The sequence below is a fragment of the Polistes canadensis genome, unplaced genomic scaffold (genome assembly GCF_001313835.1).
Source record: "Polistes canadensis isolate GaletaPanama2010 unplaced genomic scaffold, ASM131383v1 scaffold_13, whole genome shotgun sequence".
Classification (NCBI taxonomy): domain Eukaryota; kingdom Metazoa; phylum Arthropoda; class Insecta; order Hymenoptera; family Vespidae; genus Polistes; species Polistes canadensis.
The window spans coordinates 1470994-1494886 of NW_014569560.1; the positions used below are offsets into that span (position 1 = coordinate 1470994).

Sequence of the window (23893 nt, forward strand, 5' to 3'; positions counted from 1 at the left end):
AGAACTGTGAGGACCTTGAATTTGTTTTTCGCGCCACTATCTACATGTGATATGTTGAAAAAATTTTATTCGAAAAAAAATAAATTCGTAAATATTTACACACAGCAAATAACAATGATTGCAATAAAGACTACGATTATAACTTCTAATTTGATAAACTGTATTTTAAACGACAACACGAGAATAATAAAAATATGATATAATTTTACATTGCAATAGATCATTCGATCAATTTTGAGATCTATTTATTTTTTTGTTTATACTTTGTTTATGCTAACCTCATCCTGGAGGTTTTTCAGGGTTTGATCATTTTCCACAAATGAAATATCTAATTTATTATTTATTATTTATTATATATATATATATTATTATTAACATATGACGTCATTTTTTTTATAGATCTTTTTATGATCATTATCATTATGATACAAATAATTTTCAATAGGTTAAATGTCTTATCACCATATGGTGCAAGAGGTTAATACAGATTAACTCCCGCGAAGAGTTAACGATGTATATCATATCGTTTGATAGAACGAAAATAACTGGCTTTGATTATCAATAAAAGAAATTGTTTTCTAACTGAAAATGTAATAGTTCTATTTGTGGGATTTATAATCCGACGTGTATGGTGAAAACGCAGTAGATTGAAGTTCTTATTTCGCGTTAGATACTTGTAATAATTTATTACGTGTTTATTTTGTACAAGTTTTTAATAATTGAATAAAAAATAAAAAAATAAATTAAATATTAAGTAAGAAGTTCTTTGCTTATATATTCTTTATAAGCCATTTATATTATTTTCAATAATAATTTAATTTGTTTAATATATAAAAATTATTTATAATCTTTTTAGAAATGGCAGATCAAACTGTCTTGGTCATAGGTAATGGTGGTAGAGAACATGCTATTTCTTGGAAATTATCTCAATCTCCACATGTAAGGCTAAATCATTAATTAATCAGATATTTTATATGTAAAATATTTTTAATATTTATGTTTCATTATTGTTTATAGATTAAGAAGATATTCGTTGCTCCCGGCAATAGTGGTATTGCTTTGTTGGATAAAGTTTCTTTAGTAAAACTTAATGTTAAGGATTATAAAGTATGTGATACATGCTTGAATATTTTTTATTCTGTAAGATTTAAATAATTTCTTGTTATAGTAGATTTATTTGGTAGGAAGTAGCTGAATGGAGCAAAAAAAATGGAATAAGTGTTGTCATTGTTGGTCCAGAAGAATATCTTGCAAAAGGTTTGGCAGATGAATTGCAAAATGAAGGAATACATTGTTTTGGACCACAAAAGAAAGCAGCTCAAATAGAAGCCAATAAAAATTGGGCTAAACAATTCATGGATCGATATAATATTCCAACAGCTAAGTGGAAAGGATTTACTAATGCTGAAGATGCAAAAGCATTTGTTAAAACGTTAGCGAATCACATAAATAAATATATATATATAATTGTTTTGTAAATATAAATATATTATATGATTTTATCAGTATAAATATAAATATTTTAGTGCTTCGTTTCGAGCTCGTGTGATTAAAGCTTCAGGTTTAGCAGCGGGTAAAGGTGTTATTGTAGCCAAAAATGTAGAAGAAGCATGCAAAGCGATTGATGAAATGTTAATTAATAAAAAGTTTGGTTCTGCCGGTGAAAATATTGTTGTAGAAGAACTTTTAGAAGGCGAAGAAGTATCGGTTCTTGCATTCACAGATGGTATGATAGTATATATAATATAAACAATTTTTTCAAGTTTTAAAACATTTATCATAATAATATTAACTATTATTTAGGAAAGACTATAATTCCTATGATACCATCGCAAGATCATAAGAGAATATTTGATGGAGATACTGGTCCAAACACCGGTGGAATGGGGGCCTATTGTCCATGTCCTTTGCTGAGTGAAACAGATTATGAAATAGTGAAGTTAAAAATTCTTGAACAATCTATTAATGGATTCCAAAAAGAAAATATACCATTTGTTGGTAAATAATTGTAATAATATATTTAAACAAAGTATATCAAATAATCTCTCTCTTTCTCTATTTTGTTATTATGTATTTTAGGTGTTTTGTATGCTGGTTTGATGATTACTAATGAAGGTCCTAAAGTTCTAGAATTTAATTGCAGGTTTGGTGATCCTGAAACACAAGTGATATTACCATTATTAAAATCAGATCTCTTTACAATTATAAAGGTGAATTTAGTATTTTTTATATAATATAATTTATTAACAATGGCAAGAAATATTTATGTAATATTGTCTTATTCAGGCATGCTGCAAAGGTATCTTGGATCAAATTCACATTGAGTGGCATGAAAATGTATTTGCTGCTGGAGTTATTTTAGCATCTCGTGGATATCCAGCTTCATCTTCTAAAAGTCAAATAATAACAGGAATTGATGATGTGACATCTAAAAAGAATTATTTTATTTTCCATAGTGGTACTGATCTGTCTTCTCAAGGAGAATTATTAACAAACGGTGAGATAGTTTATAAATAATGAATAAATTTATTATGATACTTATTATTAAAATATTTGTTTATTATATTTTTAGGTGGAAGAGTCCTGATTGTTGTTAACATTGCACATTCACTAGTATTAGCCGCAGCTAGAGCTACTCAAGCTGCTCAGAATATATCATTCGATGGAAAACAATTTAGAAAGGATATAGCACATAAAGGTATCCCCCGGTATGTATATTAAATTTTTTGTAAACTTATAACAAAATTTATCTCAATAAAAATCATTACAGGTCAATTCTTCGTTGTGGAGATTTAACATATAAAAATAGTGGTGTCGATATTGAGGCTGGCGATTCTTTAGTATCTGCCATTAAACCTGCATCGTGTTCTACCGTGCGTTCTGGTACATTAGGATCTATTGGTGGTTTTGGTGGTATATTCGATGTCAAAGCTGCAGGTTATAAGGATCCTATCTTAGTTTCTGGTACTGATGGAGTTGGTACAAAATTAAAAGTAAGTACATATTAAATGATACAAATTCTATAATATAAGATGGGCACATTAATTAATACCGACATTAAATTATTTTTTTAGATTGCATTTGAATGTCATAAACATGATACAGTAGGAATAGATTTAGTGGCAATGTGTGTTAATGATATACTCGCACATGGAGCAGAACCACTATTTTTCCTTGATTATTTTGCTTGTGGTAAACTTGATGTTAATGTAGCTGCCACTGTTATAAATGGCGTTTCAGAAGGATGCAGAAAAGCTGGATGTTCTTTGGTAAATATATATGTATATATGCAATAGAGCGTCAATTATCCAAATGAATTGGGAAGTAAATTCGTTTTGATAATCGGTTTTTACTCTAAATAGCTAATTATTAATTAAATGTAATATATTATTAATTAAAATAAATAAATATAAATAAATAAAATATATATAGCGCGCTGTAAAGTATATACATACGTAACTCATTCTATATTCGGATAAACGGTCAGTCGAATTATTGACATTTAGATAATTGACGTTCTATTGTATATATAAATAATGTTAGAGTTCTACTAATAGAGATCAACTGGTAAGAAATATAATACTTTATATAAAATATATACCTTCTCAATATTTTAAATTTTGCAAAATAAAAAATTGAGCTTATCTTATTTCTAGATTGGTGGAGAGACCGCAGAAATGCCAGATATGTATGTAAATGGAGAATATGATCTGGCAGGATTTGCAGTAGGAGCAGTTGAAAAAGACAATTTGTTACCGTGCATTGATAAGATTACACAAGGAGATATTGTAATTGGTCTTCCATCAAGTGGTATACATAGTAATGGTTTCAGTCTGGTGCGAAAAGTTCTTGAAATAGGAAATGTTAAATACACAGACATTGCTTCATTTTCTGAAACAAGAAAAACTATTGGTAAATTTATTTAATGAAGTCATACATTTTTTTATGAACTCATAAATACATAATGTTATGCATTAATTGGTTATAGACGAGGAACTTTTAGAACCAACTAAAATTTATGTTAGAGGTGTCATTCCTGCTTTAAAAGCAAATTTAATAAAGGCATTTGCTCACATTACTGGTGGAGGTTTAATAGAAAATATACCAAGAGTTTTGCCTAAAAATGTTAAAGTAACTTTAGACGCATTTAAATGGAAAATTTTACCTATCTTTGGATGGCTTGCTGCAGTTGGTAAGAAACCAAAAAGATATTATATTACAAAATTAAATAATCTTGTTTAAAAGTATCCAATTTTTTTGTTTATATTTTATAGGTAATATTAGTCAACGAGAAATGTTAAGAACTTTCAATTGTGGTATTGGGGCTGTTTTAATATGTGCAGAAAGAGAAAAAGATGAAGTATTACAACTGTTAAAAGAAGAAAATCCAATGATTATAGGAAAAGTACATTCTCGTTGTAGTGAGTTGGTTATTTAAATTTAAATACACTATTATTTTTCTACAGTATATTTATATAAATAATATATTTCAATATTATAGATGATGAAGCAAACGTTGAAGTTCAAAACTTCGACAAGTCGATAGAAACAGAGATGAGAAAATATGTGCCACATATTGTATCCAAATTAGCAACACCACTTAAAAAAGTGGGTGTTCTAATTTCTGGTAGTGGAACTAATCTTCAATCACTAATTGATGCTACAAAAGATCCAACACAGCACATTGGTGCAGAAATAGTTATAGTAATATCCAATAAACCAAATGTTGAAGGATTGAAAAGAGCAGCAAGAGCAGGCATCAAAACAGTTGTAAATAGAAATTTCAACTACTATATCAGTATTTATATCATTCATTTACTTTACTTTTCATCCACGCATTGTACGTAATACTATTATAATGTTACTTCATTATTTTTTAACTTAGGTTATTCAACATAATCAATATGCAAGTCGAGAAGCTTTTGATTCAGCAATGAATGTTGAACTTGACAAAGTAGGAGTAGAGATTGTATGTTTGGCTGGCTTTATGAGAATTTTGTCTGCGCAATTTGTAAATAGATGGAAAGGTGCATTAATCAATGTACATCCTTCTTTACTACCTTCTTTTAAAGGGGCACAAGCACATCAAGATGCTTTAACAGCTGGCGTACGCATTTCAGGATGTACTGTTCATTTTGTTGAGGTAACAATTGTTAATACGCGCGCGTTCGCATTAATAATATATATTAAAATTTAAATAATTTTGCTATATTATTTGTACATACATTATAATCGTTCTGCATTATTTAATATAGGTTGATATTGATTCTGGAGCTATTATAGAGCAAGAGTGGGTACCTGTTTTACCAAATGATACTGTAAAAACACTTCAAGAACGTGTAAAAAAAGCGGAACATAAAGCTTTTCCTCGTGCATTAAAACATTTAGCCACAGGACGTATACAGTTAAAGAATGATGGTAAAATCCAATGGAACTATTAAATCATATATTTATATATACATATATATATATTTATGAAGATATCTTATATCTTATATTTGCTACTTTATGAATAAAATTTAAATATTTTTTATAATTATTATTTCTTTTTTAATTTTTTCTAATTGGTATTTTGTATAAATTTAAGGTCACATCGTTGTGTCGGATGATACANTTATGAAGATATCTTATATCTTATATTTGCTACTTTATGAATAAAATTTAAATATTTTTTATAATTATATATATTATAAATTATATTTGTTCAAATCTTTTTCTCATAGATTTTATATAAACTATACAAGTAGATATATACTTCGTTCTTCTTCTAGTCAATAAATAAAATATAATGCATTAACTATTTATTTTAGATTTTTAATAAACATTAATATTATATAGTTTATTAACTACTTTATCTTTAGGTAACTTTTTTTTTGAATATTGTTATAATCAAACTAAAAATGTCGAAATTATTGTTGTCACTATAAGTATTGTTTATATCTTTTGTTACTGATTTTGTTGTTGATTGAACTGGTTCTTTAAATAATGCTTGTTCTGCAAGAGATTCTAAATTAACATGAACCATTTGTTTCTGGAGTATAGGTACTAGTAAATTATATTTATCAATTTTATTGTTTAATTTTTTAATTAAAGGTTTTAAATTCTCAATAGTATTATTCCAACTTTTTGTTTCTTTGAAATTTAATGGAATTAAACCTAATTTATTGCGCGCTTCTGTTAATAATTTATTTAATTCTTTTGTTTCTTCTCTGATTTCCTTGGAAAGTTGTATCCATTCTGGAGTAAATCCATTCTCTATTAATACCTATAATACAATTAAAATTAATTTTATATTTGTTATATTATGATATTATATCATATATATTATTTATAAAATTATTATATATTATGTTTTTATAAAAGTTATTTTAATACCTGATTTAATTTGTGCGTAGTGAAGTCAACATATGGATTTTCTCTGCTGATATTATTTTGTAAGGGTTTACCCATGCCAGGAAGATCGCTAAATTCGCCTTTATTCATTGCCTCTTGAATCAAATCTTCTACCAACCGATCCATACCATAGCGTGTCTTAATATCTTGAGCATGTTTTTTATCCATCCCAATTAATGTATTACGTTCTTCTGCTTGTAATTTTTGCAATCTATGTTCCATAATATTTTCAATAGCTTTTTGTGCTCTTTCAATAGTGTGTAATTTTTGTCTTTTACTTGGCGTTCCTATTCCAACATCATAATTTAGATAATGACGATGTTGTGGTGCTGTATGCTTATAATAAAAATTCAAATGTACTTATAGATAATTATACAAGATGGGACTTAATATATCATATGTATTAAAACATATAGAAGTAAAAGATAATATTTTAATGAAAACCTTAATATCGAATTCTTCAACTTCTGGTAATAATTGAGAATTACTTTCTTTCATATCGTTGCGTAGCTTTCGTATTTCTCTATAGGCATTTTCAACCTAAACAGAATGTTATTAAAAGTTGTATTATATATATGTTTTTTGATTAATTATATAAGTTGACAATATATTTGAAATATTTGTACTTCGGCAAATCTAACTGCATCAGCTTCTGGTGCTCCTCTGTCTGGATGGAACTGTTTAGCAAGATGTATAAAGGCAAGTCTAAGTGTTTCATCTTCGCAATCTTCATTTACTCCAAGTGTTTGATATAATTGCTAAAGAAATATTTCTATGTTACATAGATTGTAAATTATTAAAATAAATATACTTCGTAAGTAATGAAGTTTTACTTTCACAGACTTTGCAGAAATATGGTATTTCAATCGTTTTAGAAACAGTATGTTTATGAAAGACACACGAGCAAATTGTCTACTCCCCTTCACGCATGTACAATTGAAAGTTGACATATTAGATTTAACCAGTAGTTACTGTAGATAGAAACTGATATATGGTCATGTCAACAGCATAATCATTTGTTCATGAGTGATTATATAATCGTCATTTAAGATTATAACATATATGTATAATTCTTAACATTTATATTTATGTACATTTATTACCAATTGTAACTATACTCAATAAAAAAAAAATAAAAAAGAATTATCGAACACTTAGTGGTTGGAATAAGGCATTTACAAATGTTGATTTCAATTTCTTATTGGTTAAAGTGGATTTGTTCAAGCATTTGATTGGTGTTTGCTTCACATGTGTTCCAAAAGAATAGGACGCTATACATATTTGAAATATTTGAATTATATCGGCGCCATTTTGTATCAACGGTTTGTCTGTATAATGGTGTTTTGTAGAATATTCAATTTATAATATATGATAAATTTAACAAAATTTGCAATTCTAAACATATATTACTGATGTAAAATATCATATAGTTTGTAAAGTATAATATTTACTTTTCTATAAACTTCGATAATTGGGGTAATATTATCATCGAGATATTATTTCGCGCGGTTTCAATTAAATTTAAAAAATTCTTAGTTCTGTTTATTTGAATTAATTTGTAATTTATTTTATATGTAGTTCATAGAAATACATTTTAGTGATTATAACATGAATGGTATTAATTATTTAATGAAATATTTGCAAGAGCAATATTACATATAATTAATGTTATTGGTTAACCTCAAACAATCAACGTGTAAATTGTATTTTTCAAAATATTGACTATGTTATAAGAAGTATTTAGAATGGCTAATAAAGCAGGTAATAGATGTAATACTTCTGATGAGATGGAAGTGGATTTTGTAAATAATGAACGCGATAATGATGAAGAAGGGGGTATAAGGATAGATGATGACATTTACATTCCACCACCGCCAAGTAAGATCAATGATCTAGATGAAAATGGACCTAGACTTATGATTACAAAAATAGTTAATGAAAACTTTAAAAGTTATGCTGGCGCACAAGTTATTGGTCCTTTTCACAAGGTAAACATAGTTATATAATCTGTTTAATTTATATTTAGAATTTTTATGTGTATCTGTGTTTTATTTATCAATATATCTTTTAGTGTTTTTCAGCAATTGTGGGACCAAATGGAAGTGGTAAAAGTAACGTAATCGATTCAATGCTTTTTGTATTTGGTTATAAAGCAAGTAAAATACGCTCCAAAAAAATATCAGTTTTAATACACAATTCGAGTCAGCATCCTAACTGCAAAAGCTGTACTGTTTCTGTATATTTCCAAAGAATAATGGATAAGGTAAACTAAAAATATACAATTTTTTTTGTTTTACTATATATGTAGGATTTTATTTTTATAAAAAACGTATGATAAAAGAAAAAAAGAAATGTTTATATTGTAGGAGGGTGATGATTATGAAGTCGTACCGAATAGTGAATTTGTAATATCAAGAACAGCATTTAAGGATAATACATCATATTATGAATTAAACAAGAAGAAAGTACTATTTAAGGAGATATCTAAACTTTTAAGATCTCATAGCGTTGATTTAGATTACAATCGATTTCTAATTTTACAGGTATGAATAATAAAAGTATAATTCCGATATTTTAAGATTGAAGATCTAATAAAATCTTTGAATAGGGTGAAGTAGAACAAATAGCAATGATGAAACCAAAAACTGGAAATGATAATGAAACTGGTATGTTAGAATTTTTGGAAGATATTATTGGTACGGTGCGTTTTAAAGAACCTCTCGAAAAATTGTTGGGGAAGGTTGAATTATTATCAGAATATAGGATTGAAAAAATGAATCGTCTTCGAATTGTTGAAAAGGAAAAGGCTGCTTTACAAGAACCTATGCAGGATGCAGTTAATTATTTGAGAATGGAGAATGGTATAACAAAATTAAAATATCAGTTATATCATTGTAAACGGTAAATGAATAATATTATATTAGCTTACCTTATAATGCTTTGCGATAAATTATTGTATTTTATTTTATTCAAATAAATAATTTAAAATCTGTTATAAATCAGTGTTAGGAAAGAACACGAAGTTAAATTACAAGAAGAAACAACGAATGAAGTAAAAAAAGATATCCAAAATCTTTTAAATGAATTGGAAATTGTTCAACAAAAAAAGGATGAAGAAGAAAAGTTACTCAAAGAAAAAAATAAAAAATGGGACAAATTACAATCTACTAAGGATGATATTGACGCTCAATTTGAAGAAATAAGAAATAAGGATGAATATTTATATGCAGAAATGATAGAGACAAACAAAAGAAGGAAAGAGAACCTCAAATTGGTGAAAACTGTAAGTTTAATAATAAAATTGAAGATTTCCGTGAGATATGAACACTTTTATAAAATATTCATTTTTGTTTAATAATTTCAGGAAAAAAATAAATTAGAAGAATTGCAAGCAATACCTACAAAGAATTCAAGCACAATAGAAGAGTATGAAAAACATATACAGAACGATCTCCAGTTAACAGAAAAAGAGGAAGCTGCATTGGTTACTTTAATGAGTGGTGTGCGTGAAAAAACGGAACCATTGCTTAATGAACGATCTCAATTAGAGAAACATTTAATATCTCTTAAAAAAGATGTTAACGAAGCAAAGAGTACATTTGATATTGAAAATTCTAAATTACAATTATATACATCTATTGAACAAACGGAGAGAGAAAAATTGAATAATATAGAAGAAACTTTAGAAACTACTGTCAGTACGATTAAACAAAGAACTGAACAACTTATTTCCTTAAATAAAAAAATTCCTGCTACTCAAAAAAGCTTGGATCAAGCACAAAATGAATTTAAAGAAGCAAAGGATCGAGAGATTCAGATAACTTCCAAGCTGAAGAATTTGAGAATTTCTTACGAAGAAAAAAAATCTGCTATGCAAGCAAGTAATTCTAGAAATAAAATTTTAACTTCACTCATGAAAGAAAAAACGGAAGGAAGGATTCCTGGTATTTTTGGTAGATTGGTAGGTTTATATATATATATATATATATAGAGAGAGAGAGAGAGAGAGAGAGAGAGAGAGAGAAAGTGGAATCAGAGACCTGAATATCTCTGTTGGATTTAAAATTGCAAAGTATGTCTACATCTGAATCAACATTTTTTTGAAGGACACACATGATCATCGTAACATCATTTTTTTTAGATGTTTTTTTAGGTCACCGACGTTTTTTTAAATGTAATTGCATGTTTTTTAAATCCAACAGAGATTCAGGTGTTCAGTTAATTTTGAATCACCCTGTATATACAGGTTTATAAATATTAACTTATACAAAATATCATAATATATTATGATTTTATCACTAGGGTGATCTTGGTGCAATAGATGCAAAGTACGATGTAGCAGTTTCGACTGCTTGCGGTCCATTGGATAACATAGTAGTGGATACAGTTAGTACTGCTCAAGCATGTATTACTTTTCTTCGTGAAAATAATATAGGACGTGCAACATTTATAGCTCTAGAAAAACAACAGCATTTGCTTTCAAAATGCAAACAAAAAATAAATACACCAAACAATGTTCCTCGACTAATTGACTTAATACGTGTTGAGGATGAAAATGTATTACCAGCATTTTATTACGGTTTACGCGATACTTTAGTAACAAATAATTTAAATCAAGCAACACAAATTGCATATGGACCCAAACGTTATAGAGTGGTTACTTTGAAAGGAGAACTAATTGAAATGTCAGGTACTATGAGTGGTGGTGGATCTACTGTATTGAGAGGACGTATGGGTCAAAAAGTGGTTAGAAATGAACCTTCCATTGCTGATGTTGATAAATTAGAAAAGAATCTTGATAAAGTATACGAAGAATGTAACGATTTAAGAAATAAACAGCAGACTTTGGAAAATCAAATACACACTCTTTCAAGTTCGTTGAAAGATATGACACTAGATCGAAATAAATTTAATATCGAGGTACAGACTCTTAAAGAACAAAAATCATTATTAGAAGTACAGCTTAAGAATCAAAAAAAGAAAGTTGCAGAATCAGTATGTGATCCTAAAGAGATACAAAAGTTGAAGAAAACTATAGATACTGCCCAACAGAAATTGAATGTATTTCAAGAAAAATCAATGGTCGTTGAAAATAAAGTTGCTGATATCAATATGACAATTGAGAAAATATCTGGTGGACGTATAAGGGAACAACAGCAAAAAATATCAAATTTAACTAAACAAATAGAAAACACAAAAGCTGAAATCTATAAATTACAAGTGGCTATTACAACGGCTAAACGAAATTATGACAAAGTGACAAAGCGTATAGAAGTTCTTGAAAGTGATATAAACACTGGTGAAGAAAAACTACGTAAAATGCAAGAGGAAAAAAAGGATTTAGAGGAAAAAGGAAAAGTCCTAATAGAAAAATTGAACGAAGTTAATAAGGTACTGGTAGAACGGGACGAAGCTACGGCGTCTATAAAAGAAAAATTAGAAAAATTACAAATCCGTGAAAATAATATGAAAGCCGTAAAAATAGATTTAGATCAGAAAATTAAAATTAATAAGAGAGATTTAGAGTCAATCAAAGCACAACTTCTTGAATATATACAAAAAATAAATTCTTTAAAACTTAATACAATTCCACAAGAGCAATCTGAAGTATTGAAAGAATTATCAGACGAAGAAATAAATGAATTGAACGAAAAGGTTATAACTGAGAAATTGGATAAAGCAATACAACATTTACCAAAAGATATTCCCAATATGCAAATAATTGCTGATTATGAAGAAAAAGACAAACTTTACTTGAAAAGAGTTGCAGATCTCGAATTAATAACAACAGAAAGAAATAATTTGCGGGATATTTATGAAAAAGCACGCCGACAAAGAATGAGTGAATTTCTTACTGGTTTCACATTGATAACGAATAAACTAAAGGAAATGTATCAAATGATTACTTTAGGAGGGGACGCTGAACTTGAATTAGTTGATTCATTAGATCCATTTAGCGAAGGTATAGTTTTCAGTGTAAGACCACCAAAAAAATCTTGGAAAAATATTAGTAATCTTAGTGGCGGTGAAAAAACATTGAGTTCTTTGGCTTTGGTGTTTGCACTGCATTATTATAAGCCTTCGCCATTATATTTTATGGATGAAATAGATGCAGCTCTAGATTTCAAAAATGTTTCTATTGTTGGTCATTACATAAAAGAAAGAACAAAGAATGCTCAATTTATAATTATATCACTGCGGTCGAATATGTTCGAACTTGCAGATTATCTTGTAGGAATATATAAAAAGAATAATTGTACAAAAAGTATAAGAGTTAATTTGGCTAAATATTACGTCAGTAATGGAATTTCACCTCCAACGCAAATTACTATGTCTAAAAATTTTTATACCCAAACACAGATGTCGCAAATTACATCGACAAATAATGCACAAAATGAAATAATAAATAAAGATAAAAATGGACACTCAAATGGAATGAATTTAAATAACTTATTTGAGTAAGATAAGAAATTATATTGTTGTACTGAAAGTATTTATGTGTTTATTTTTTTTATAGCTTATTCATGTACATATATTTTTAATTGGTGGTTTCAGATTACAAAATTTGAGTTTGTGTGAAACTCCAAAAAAATCTGATAATTCTAATCAAGACATTAATAATGAAGAAACAAATGGAAACAAAGAACCTGCAAGAAAGAAAAGAAAAATATAGAAGTTCTTTAATAACAGATTATTATATTAAGACGAAGGTATGTTTTTTGTAAGAACATATCTTATGTAAAAAAAAATACACTGTGTGCAATGCGAGGAAATAATTATTTGAACATGCATTGTTCACGGAATATATTTAATGTCTCATTTATTAATTTTTTTTGAATTTTTCAACTTTTTAATTTTTGTTAACATTCTTTCTTAGACATATATTTAATATGAAAACCGATGTAGATTCATCTGTAGAAAACTAATACAAAATTACATTTATTAATGAATTATTCTATTTAATTAATAATTTCATTTATGCATCATTTGATTTTTTTTAAAGATCATAATGTCTATAACAAATTGGCCTCACTTTGCAAGGATTTTATTTATTGTTTTTACGTAATATACCTAATTCTGTTTTTACACGATAGATATGTTCTCAAAGAATACGTGTAAAAAAAATTCGCGTAAAAAAATATATTGCATCTATGGAAAAATATAAGATTGATTCCAGTCTTAAAAAATCAGCAAAAATAATACAATAAACCATAAGTTTGCATGTTAGGATCTTAAACATTTTATTTCATAAAGATTGCACATGTGTATCATACAAAGTAAATTATCATTTGAAAAGGAAAAAAACATGTCATTAATTCATGAACACAAAAATTAGGCAAGATAATATGAGTTACTCATAAAAAGATTTTATTCATTGTCAAATTCCAATCCGCGTTTTTTCGTAAACGGCTGAATATATATGCCATGTTTAAAGGCACAATGAATATTCTCATGGACTACTAAAAGTGTGCAAAATTTGAAAATAATCTGAGATGTGCCTCACTGACCGACTCCTAACATGAGACATTTTGGTTATATTTGGTCCGGTCGACTTACAACGTTATAAAAATAACAATTACAGTTATAAAAATAAAAGTAAAGTAAAATTAACTTCTTAGAATTTGGGTCGATCGTGTTAAATTAAAATAAGTCATATAAAAAGAGAATTAAATTTTTTTTCCTAATTCATGTTAAATCAAAATCGTGTAAAAGAAGAAGTTCGTGTAAAAACAGAATTGGATGTAATTATTTTTATTCTAACGCTTTATGTATTTGTAAAATAGTCAAATGGAAAACAATACTTTTATGGCTGTACAATAAGGTAATAAGATATATGAACTTAATACCGATGAGAGTTTCTATCTCACCTATATTTGGAAGAATAAAAATTGTATATGTGTACAGATATTTGTATTTTAAAAAAGATCAATATTGAATCAAATCGATTAATCAGAAAAAATGTTGTATTGTAATATAAACATTGGTTTAATTTAATAGTAATAGCCGTACGAAATGATATATCAACAAGAGCAATATTCTTTTATATACTTATAAACTTAAATACACATAATTATATTCGTACTAATATTGGTGCTCTTTTGTACATCCTATAACCCTTATAAAAAAGATATTAATATTTTTTATAAAAATATAAAAGTATTAATGTTATCGCACAATTCAGTAATCATTTCTACGATCAATAAAATTTACGAAGATTAAAAAATTTTCTATAAGGGATACGATAAGATATACAATAAGTAAATCCCTCTATTTACGCGAGTAATTGTTTCCACGAACACAACACGTAAATGGAAAATGCGTAAATAAAACCATGAAAAATCGTTTAAAATAAATATCCGTTTCACATTCTCAACTACGTATGTAGTTCGTATTTAGCGGGATAGAAAAGTAAGTTTACACGATTATAAAATAAATTACATTGAGGAATCCCCGAATTTGCGTTTTCATATAACGGCATCGTATTGATATATGTATTTGCACTTATAACACAACGCGTAAAGTATGAATCCGCATAAATAGAAAAATTATTGTATTTTTGGAAAATGTTTCTTTTTTATATGAAAATAATGTAACAACGGAAATAAAATACGTATAGTAAGCTCAGTCGAGAATGGGCCTGCAAGGAGTGCGGGTCTGATTAATTGAAACCGTTGGTTTATGCTCTACTCTTGTAATACAGCTTTATATCACACACTTTTATGATGTAATTTTACATCACAAATATTTTTTTTATTTGCAGAAAGTTTCTATCTATCTATATATGTATATATATACTAATTTCGGTATAAAGAAGAAGAAAAATAAAACAAGTAAAAACTGAATAACATAGAGCAGGGGTACTCAACCTTTTTCCTTTGCAAGCTGCATATATCCACATCCTACATCAAGCGGGCCGCACATTGACACCGATTAAGTAAGCTTCGATGACTAAATAAAAAACAAAAAAGAAAGATTATCAGATTGAAAAACAATAAGTGATTTAAAACTCGCCCCCCCTCTCAGCAAGGAGCTGCGGGGTGGGGAACAAGTGGCCGGTAGTAAATTTTGACAGGTTGAGTGTGGCTGACATGAAACAGAATGATAAATAAAGCATTGGCGTAGACGTTCAAGTATTTTTTTTATCCATAGTTGACCGTGAACACAAGTGCGTTTATTGTCAATTTGAAATCATGTCACAAGATCCTATCTACTGTCTTGAAGAGTCCAAAAAGTGGGGATAGGAGAAGGGAGTGTATTGTCCCCCTCTTGTTGTCTTCCACCAAGTCTCGGCAAAAATCCATATAACTACAATAGCAATGTCATACGTTTAATAATGTAACAAGTAAAATTACAAAACTTGAAAAAATATTTTGTTATTACACAAAAATGTATTATATTCTAAGTATCTTATTTCATGAGTATACGTAAGAACCTAATCAGTAAGAATGAAGAATAATAAAATCAAAATTTATTATGTGACAGAAATAGTAAAGGATACTTATATCAGTTTTCATCGTAAAAACATTAGTATCCATTTCAAAATTGAATGTAATCACATTATTTTCCAACGTAGATCATTGAGTGTATTTATTGATAAAGCGTTAGTCAATAAAATATTATCGGATTATACAGAATAGATCATTTAAATCAAAACACCTACATTTTTCCGTTATTTCTCGTTTAATTTAATTGATAAATTGATAAATTATTTTTCAAAAGTCATTTTTTATAAAAAGATTTCGAATCAATCAGTATTTATTTTAAATAGAATCAAATAGGTTTTTACGGATTAATCGATGCAGTTTGATCTATCGAATCTCTACGCAAAATATAGAAAAATTATTATTTAAAAGAAATGTTTTAATTTAAATATTGGTTAATTAATATCATTCTCTTACTACTATTATATTTATTTACTACTCCTTCTTTACTATATTTTAAATATATACATGGTTTCTTAGCAATATTTGAAATTAAAATATCTCTTTAAATAATAAATTTTCGATATCTCGAAATATCTCTTGAAATCTTGTTTAAAAATAGCTATGGAAAAAAAAATTACCGCCATATGTACAATCTTCAAATAATTTCAAATAAACGTCGTCCTTAGGATTTCTATAACCAAGATATTTAAGTGTTCCAATTTAAATGTTTTACCTTGTATATCTTGTACAATTGGCTCTATCGATGTCATTTTTCTAAAAGTGATATATATCGCATGTCTCAGAGAACATATAAATATACATACATATTTACGTTGTCGTTCATTCGCTGCTAATCGCATTCTACAAGTTTGTAATTACAAACTAGAGGAATTAAAAGAAAAATAGAGGAGGGGCGTGGTGTCTTGTAATTCGGTGGGGATCTCGATATAAATATGTCCGTATGAACGATTAACGTTTTTATAACTGTGTACGCTGTGTAGCAACAATGACAGCTAGCAAAGAGGAAGGTAGTAGTGGCGAAGATGCAACAAACAACGTATCGCCAGGTAGATCCATTCATCGTCAACATCGTCATCGTTGTTATAATCAAATTATGATTATTTCCATTGTTATTATCATCATCATCATTATTTTTCATAATTATGTACGATCATTGTGCGCGTTGGAAATTATTTTTACTTAGAATTATTAAGTGCAACATTTACATTCCGCATGTAATTTTCCTTCTGCCGCGAAAAATTAGGTGATTCATTCAAAAAATGTTCAATCATATCGCTAGCTGAGTTAATAAATTTAACATTTCAAAGTGTAACAACTATGTTGATAATTTTTTGTAATATTTATTTTTAAAAATTTTATAAATATTCGAATAAATTACTTTGTGTTTCTTTATATATTTCATTGGTTTTTGGGATTGTTCAAGAAATTTCTAATCGATGAATTTGCACCTTTACCCTATACCTTTATATCCAGATTTAATTTATATATATATTTCGAACCGTTTATTTGATTTAAATATATCAGTCAGAAAAATCATCGCGTTGATTATCGCAAGTGTTGATTAATCTATGTGTGATAATACTTTAATATACGGTTGTAAAATATTTAGATAATATTTTAATTGAAAGACAAGATAACAAGAACAATTTCACTTGTACAGGTACCCTATCACATTCCTCTTTTTAAATGTATATCTACTTTGATTTATATTTTTTATCTTATTTTCGATCGCGACAAAAGTTTAAATTACATAAAGTCATACGATATTCCTGTATGTAAGAGGTATATTATTTTTCTTTCGTTCGTTTTCCTTTTAATAAATTCTTATTTTAAATCTCTAGAAAGAGAATTTTCAATAAATATACTTGTTCAAAATTTCACGCGTATACTACGTCTGTATATATAGGGGCATATTATTATTATTTTATAAATAAATGCAAATACGTTAAATTTTAACGATTAAGAGGAAAATATTATTCGCATCTAAAAGTTATATGTTAAAATAGTTTTGACATAATAATTTACTTTTACATATTTTAATTTATTACATTACGCGATCTCTTTGATAATATGGAATAAGTATGAGAAGGTATTCTTAAAGAAGTGGCTCGAATCCGTAAAAGGAAGATTAAAAAGACAAGAATTTATCAGTATTAAAATCAAGATGAACATTACTTTCATTTATTGAGTGTATGAGTGAGTGTGTGTGTGGTGTGCGTGCGCCCGCGAGCTCGATACATAATATATGTACATTTCAGGTAAACTGGGGATTAGACATTTGCAAGTCCTTCTACTTTTCTTAGCCATGGTCATCGGATATTTTCTTAGAGTGGGAATGTCAGTGGCTGTCGTGGCAATGGCAAATGCTACTACAGCAAATCCGAACATTGAGGTATGAATCTCTTTTATAGGATATCTATAGCATTTTATATTAGGAATTAAATATAAGCTTGAATTTTAATTTATTCAACGCAAGATTAGATAAAGCGTTACTTTTGATCTTATTGTGTTAGACAAATTTTATTAATTTAATTATTCAAATAGAAAATTAATTATTTTATAAATTTTATAAGTTAAAATATTACATTAAATAAATATAAAATGTGCTTTAATGGGATGTATTTGATCACGGACGAAGTGTGAGAAGTGATCTTTTTCTGTCTAAACAAATTTCGGATACTCTACAAAATATCCTTTTCGAACGGACATTCTATATAATATCCGCATTATATACATTGCCTGTAACATTTTTTTAACAGAGTGACTCAGAATTAGGTATCCCCACAGATAAAAATCAAGGGGTAGACATAACAGACCAATTCATTCACTAGATCTTACATCCCTAACAATAAATGTGTATGTTAATTCTGACTCATCCTGTATAATATATAATGCATATAACAATGAGTTGTAAATTTTAAATATTAAAAATCCATTAACAATTTCTTTTGCGAATCCTAACAATTAGATAGACTTTTTTCCCCGTTTAGGATTATGGATGGGATCCAGCACAAAGGTCAAGAATCCTCAGCTCGTTTTTCTGGGGTTACACGGTAATGCAGATACCATCAGGTTATATCACCACTATTTGGAGTACTCAAAAGCTTCTCAGTTTGGGAATGTTCTTTTGTGGTGTATTTAGTTTATTAATGCACCTCGCTGCCCATTATTGCGGCATTATCGCAGTATATATTTGCAGAGTAGGCATGGGTGTCTGTCAAGGTTGCCTCTTACCTTCTGTTCACACTCTTCTCTCAAAATGGGTGCCACCCTCAGAGAGGGCAAGACTTGGTGAGAACTACTCGATACGCGAAAGAGAACAAATGAAAATACTGATAAAGGCACGAAAGATCAAAAATAGGAAGCAAAAAAGGAATAAAAATTGCAAATAATAAGATGCATTTTGTATTCCTTTTTAGCTGTTGTTTTACTATTAGTGTTTGATTTGTTTTTCTCTTTCTCTCTCTTTATTTATGAAACTTTATGATGTTTTGTTTTGTTTTGTTTTTTAAGCTACCTTCGCCTATGCAGGAGCTCAGTTTGGTACAGTTATCGCTCTTCCAATTAGTGGTTTTCTCGCAGCATCATCAATAGGATGGCCTAGCATTTTTTATATTTTTGGTGGCATTGCTGTTTTGTGGAGTATAGCCTTCTTCTTCTTTGGTTCTGATACACCGTCCACCCATTCAAGTATTTCCATAGAAGAAAAAACATATATTGAAAACAGTCTGCATATTGCTAGTCCTAAAACCGAAGAGGTGAGTAAATTAACCAAGATATTAAGATTTTTAACAATATCCTAATGCCTACGTGGCGAACATAGTTAATAAAACCTAACTTTATCGAAGAATGATAAGGCAATTGGCCTTACAGGTCATGGTTATTAGACTTAGTGCGATAATCGATAATTTTTACGTTTAAAATAAAAATTGAGTTTAGCTAACAATAAGTGATGATAAATTTTTTTCTGTAACGATAATTTCAGATCTATTAATATTTTAAATAGAATAATTTTGACTCTACTTCGATAATACAATCATGATAAGAGCAACGATGTGCATCGACAATTAAAAAGTTAGCATTATTCGAAATGATTATACTTGATTGATTGAACAATTTTAAAAAAACGTTATTTAATCAATTTAACATATGAGATTTATTCTCTTGTGATAATTATGATTGTAGAAAATTCCAGGATAATGATTATTACAATTGAAATTGATCATTTTCTTTTTAGCAATTTACGAGATGGATTGTAATTTACGATAGCTCCATGTCAGCCATATGAAATCATTCTTTTGTATTCAGGCTTCTTAATTTGGGTATTTCATCATTTTAATGATAACCCAATACTTTTCCTTTTTAATTGAATTGCCTGCAGGTTCAGTAACAATGTGTTTTGCACATCGGCTCAAGGTTAATTGAAAATGTGAAATGTTCTATGTATTATGAGTAAGAATCAAAATGGAAGAAAAACCGAGAAGATATTAAAGTGTCATCAGAAATTTAAAGATTTTATGAAAGTTTTTTCCCATTGTACTTAGAAAACGAGGATAAAGTTCAAATCATGTTTTAATAATTTTTTTTATTCTTTTTTTTTATTATTGTTATTCTCGGAATATTACAGTAACTCGGTTTATCGGACAGATTATAAATTATTATATAAGAAAATTGCATCTTACTTCTTATTTGTACAAAGTGATTAGATAGCTATGTGTATAAATATTTTTATTTATTTATTATTTCATGCATATATGTAAAGCTAACGGATCTATTCATCTGGCGTATATAATTCCATAAGCATTATTTTTACAATTGATTTAACAAACGATTTAACAAATAATTTAATAGGAATGAAAGATTGTCTTATGTATGTACATGTAGACACATTTAATTCTATTTTAGTTTGTCCTTTACTCGATAAAAGAAAAGATTGAAAAAACTGAAATTGTAATTGCACGGCAAAAAGCATACTATGGTAATTACGAATACATCAACTTCACTGTTCACGTGCGCTAAGATATCTGATACGCGTTATATAATCTAAAAAGATTTTTTCTGTTTTAGACAATAATGAATTTTTAACATTGAATTTCATTATTAATTTTATTAATATTAGTATTTTTCTATCATTGGGAATTACATTAATATTGTACGTATTTTTTTAATGCTCATATCAGACTTATTATTTTTTCAGAAATTACGGACACCATGGAAAGAGATTTGGACATCAACACCAATGTGGGCATTGATAATTGTTCATTGCGGTCAAAATTGGGGATATTGGACTCTTCTCACAGAAATGCCAACTTATTTGAACTCTGTCTTAGGTTTTGATATTGAAAAGGTAATTAATTAATGATTTGGATATATAATTGAAATATATTCTTATTTTATCTCATATAATTATCTTAATTAGAATATTTTACACAGAACGGAGGTATTTCAGCATTACCCTATTTGGTGATGTGGATGTTAAGCTTTCCTGCAAGCTGGTTGTCGGATTATGCACTTAAAAGGGGTTTCTCTAGATCGATAATAAGAAAGTTTTCAAACAGTATAGCTCATTGGGGTCCGGCCATAGCTCTGATTGTTTTAGGTTTTGTCCCGACCAATAATCCACTTTGGACTGTTATAATTCTTATTGTAGCAGTTGGTCTTAATGCTGGCTCACTTTGTGGATATCAAATAAATCACATTGATCTTAGCCCGAATTATGCTGGTACTATGATGTCTATCACTAATTGTATTGCTTCTGTCATCGCGATAATTGCACCGATAATTTGTGGGGAAATCGTTACTAATTTGGTAAGTATAATTTTTGTCATATACAGGGTGGGGCAATAACTCTATCCACCTTGTATATCTTCTTTGTTTATAATCGTATTAAAAAACTTCAAAGAAAAAAGTTACATTATTGCAGGGGGAAATCTAATGGTTAAAAGAACTATTATAGAGATCATTTTTTTATGAGATTTGAATGTCAATTTTTTTTACCGCTTTGGTTGACATTAAGATGATTTCAGCAAGCTATTAATGAAGATCATTCAAATTCAAATGTGTTAGTAAAATAAACTTTCTTATATTATAAAAGATATTCGAAATTGTGACCATTTATGTCAATGTTACTGTGACCATATGGCATATCAACGAATAATAAGACATGTACATCTTTTAGTGATAAGACTACACTTTTGCTGAAACCATCTCAATACTGACTATCGCAAAGCGGTAACAAAATTAAGTAATCTAATTTAAAAAAACGGGAGATGACCTTGAAATATCCATTATACCTCCATCTATGCTAAATCTTTTTTAATTACAGAGCGATGAATCTCAATGGGCAATAGTATTTTATGTTTCGGCTGGCATTTATTTCGTGGGTAATTTGATATTTCTTATCTGGGGTAAAGGTGATGTACAATGGTGGAATGATCCAAAAGCTGTTAAAGAGAGCAAAGAGAAAAATCTAGTACCAATATAAGACCAATTTAATATGCAATATTAATTTTTATAGAAATAATGTTTGCAATTATGTCTTGTATGCATTTTGTATAATGGCTGTTGACACATGTAGTATACATAAGCATAACACTAATAGTATCACTGCGTATCAGTCACATTTACATTATTCATTTTTTCATGTTAATTTTTAGTTTATAATTTTCTTGTTATTATTATTTTATGTTTCTATTGCGTACCAAAGCTCAATCATTATTTATTGTAGTTATATAGATACGTGAAAATATTTTTATATATATAATTGTTAATGTTATAAGTTGTTGAATATAAATTTTTACTATTTAATCATATTGATTCTTAATGTTTTCCTACAAAATTTAAGGCATTTGCAATCATAAACTAATAGCTACTAAAGTAAAGAATTAATTTATTAATTTATCGACGATACAGTCATGCATAATTAAACATAAAAAATAAATATTGTTCGAAAATTGCGCCACTCAGAGTAAGTGACGGCACCTCTCGACCAGCATGATCAAGACGTCGTCTGTTATCTTCGGGAAGAAGATATATCGATTGTTCCTATTGAACAAAGGATCACGCTACGTATCGTGTAATCAGATCATTGGTCCTGTATGACGTCATCCTCAATGTTTGTTCTCCTATTGCTTGTTTGTCTCCTCTTCCTAGCGCGCAACGTGCTAATTGATGTATTGTTTTCTTGCCACGTCATCGCTGTTCCTCAACCCGTACCGAAAAGATGCGGGGTCCAGACAGAATAGTTTCTTAAGTAAACCGGATCAAACGTGTATTTGAAAGTCTCTAAAATTGTGCATCTTCAATTGTCAATTATATTTTAGTAAGAGTCAATATACACTTCTGTTTTGATTTTTGATAAGGGTGTGCAGATCCAAGTCCACGTCTCTCTTTCATCCTTACTAATTTTAATGATGCATCTTCTAATATTGGTTTGGATGGTTTTATAATAGAGACGCATGACATTGTTTTAATCTTATCCTCTTTTAAGCTATTTAAAATAGCAATACTTTTAGCACTCATAATAGGATGTTGCTTTTGTGTATTCTTGTTCTCTTTATTAGGCGATTCAAATGCATGATTGAAAATTTTGTGTTTTTGATGTGTTTTTTTAAATTGTTTCGAAGAAATTTTATTAATCGGATGTACAGACCTCTTTACTTTATTCTGTAAGGATGCTGTATTCTTACTTGTACCATTTTTATTTATAATTTGTATTGGATTCTGTTCAGTATTTATTATTGAATTCTGTTCAGAATTTATTATTGAATTAGTTCCATTTTTTTTATGTAATGTAATGGTTGTATCTAAAACTTCAACTGTGTTTTCTGTTTCACAGGTGTTCAAATTAAATGTTTTACTTAAAACATCCTCAGTAATTTGATCATTATGATTTTCTTCGTTAATAACTGATTCTACAAATACTGGCACTAAATTATTAAGGGAATCTTTTAACTGAGGTATACTTAAACAAGATAAACTGTAAATATCTTTTTCTTCGTCAATCAGTTCTGAATCTGACCATTTGATATTTCTAACGCCTTCGAGCGATTTAA

The 23893-nt window shown here is 28.3% G+C and overlaps 4 protein-coding genes across 6 annotated transcripts; 3 read left to right on the top strand and 1 right to left on the bottom strand.

Moving 5' to 3' along the window:
* The first annotated feature begins 135 nt into the window (after positions 1-135).
* Positions 136-5505, top strand: LOC106793389 (trifunctional purine biosynthetic protein adenosine-3). 3 transcript variants are annotated; one of them, XM_014760284.1, is made up of 17 exons: positions 136-300; positions 857-939; positions 1018-1107; positions 1185-1432; positions 1527-1726; positions 1804-1998; positions 2080-2210; positions 2287-2497; positions 2573-2708; positions 2771-2993; positions 3075-3269; positions 3657-3912; positions 3989-4192; positions 4275-4421; positions 4502-4770; positions 4886-5143; positions 5256-5505. In XM_014760284.1, exons 2-17 carry the CDS (start codon positions 859-861, stop codon positions 5439-5441), a joined length of 3030 nt encoding a protein of 1009 aa, XP_014615770.1. In that variant the 5' UTR covers positions 136-300; positions 857-858; the 3' UTR covers positions 5442-5505. The 3 variants fall into 3 exon arrangements, with proteins under 3 accessions (XP_014615770.1, XP_014615768.1, XP_014615771.1); XM_014760282.1 differs by lacking the exon at positions 136-300 and adding an exon at positions 490-754; XM_014760285.1 differs by lacking the exon at positions 136-300 and adding an exon at positions 490-676.
* A 327-nt stretch (positions 5506-5832) lies between these two features.
* On the bottom strand, positions 5833-7553 carry LOC106793374 (dnaJ homolog subfamily C member 28). The gene is made up of 5 exons (XM_014760259.1): positions 7227-7553; positions 7020-7151; positions 6838-6933; positions 6376-6729; positions 5833-6265 (listed from the first exon to the last, which is right to left on the bottom strand). Exons 1-5 carry the CDS (start codon positions 7341-7343, stop codon positions 5858-5860), a joined length of 1107 nt encoding a protein of 368 aa, XP_014615745.1. The 5' UTR covers positions 7344-7553; the 3' UTR covers positions 5833-5857.
* A 416-nt stretch (positions 7554-7969) lies between these two features.
* LOC106793373 (structural maintenance of chromosomes protein 4) lies at positions 7970-14475 on the top strand. Its single transcript, XM_014760258.1, has 8 exons — positions 7970-8381; positions 8465-8656; positions 8760-8936; positions 9002-9294; positions 9397-9676; positions 9758-10354; positions 10696-12851; positions 12949-14475. Exons 1-8 carry the CDS (start codon positions 8139-8141, stop codon positions 13064-13066), a joined length of 4056 nt encoding a protein of 1351 aa, XP_014615744.1. The 5' UTR covers positions 7970-8138; the 3' UTR covers positions 13067-14475.
* Positions 14476-16413: 1938 nt separating this feature from the next.
* On the top strand, positions 16414-22525 carry LOC106793380 (putative inorganic phosphate cotransporter). Its single transcript, XM_014760268.1, has 7 exons — positions 16414-16885; positions 18098-18231; positions 18830-19130; positions 19353-19597; positions 21037-21186; positions 21273-21647; positions 22165-22525. The coding sequence occupies exons 1-7, from the start codon at positions 16825-16827 to the stop codon at positions 22321-22323; spliced, it is 1425 nt and encodes a 474-aa protein (XP_014615754.1). The 5' UTR covers positions 16414-16824; the 3' UTR covers positions 22324-22525.
* The last annotated feature ends 1368 nt before the right edge of the window (positions 22526-23893 follow it).

Bases quoted from the DNA above. Each gene is read 5' to 3' on its own strand.
- LOC106793389 (XM_014760284.1), top strand. From the start codon at position 859: ATGGCAGATCAAACTGTCTTGGTCATAGGTAATGGTGGTAGAGAACAT. The intron at 1,999-2,079 runs GTAAATAATTGT...TATGTATTTTAG, and splicing joins AGAAAATATACCATTTGTTG to GTGTTTTGTATGCTGGTTTG. The intron at 4,422-4,501 runs GTGAGTTGGTTA...TCAATATTATAG, and splicing joins AAAAGTACATTCTCGTTGTA to ATGATGAAGCAAACGTTGAA.
- LOC106793380 (XM_014760268.1), top strand. From the start codon at position 16,825: ATGACAGCTAGCAAAGAGGAAGGTAGTAGTGGCGAAGATGCAACAAAC. The intron at 18,232-18,829 runs GTATGAATCTCT...TTCCCCGTTTAG, and splicing joins CAGCAAATCCGAACATTGAG to GATTATGGATGGGATCCAGC. The intron at 21,187-21,272 runs GTAATTAATTAA...TATTTTACACAG, and splicing joins TAGGTTTTGATATTGAAAAG to AACGGAGGTATTTCAGCATT.
- LOC106793373 (XM_014760258.1), top strand. From the start codon at position 8,139: ATGGCTAATAAAGCAGGTAATAGATGTAATACTTCTGATGAGATGGAA. The intron at 8,382-8,464 runs GTAAACATAGTT...TATATCTTTTAG, and splicing joins TTATTGGTCCTTTTCACAAG to TGTTTTTCAGCAATTGTGGG. The intron at 9,295-9,396 runs GTAAATGAATAA...GTTATAAATCAG, and splicing joins CAGTTATATCATTGTAAACG to TGTTAGGAAAGAACACGAAG.
- LOC106793374 (XM_014760259.1), bottom strand. From the start codon at position 7,343: ATGTCAACTTTCAATTGTACATGCGTGAAGGGGAGTAGACAATTTGCT. The intron at 6,934-7,019 runs GTACAAATATTT...CATTCTGTTTAG, and splicing joins ATGCAGTTAGATTTGCCGAA to GTTGAAAATGCCTATAGAGA. The intron at 6,730-6,837 runs GTTTTCATTAAA...TTTTATTATAAG, and splicing joins TTGAAGAATTCGATATTAAG to CATACAGCACCACAACATCG.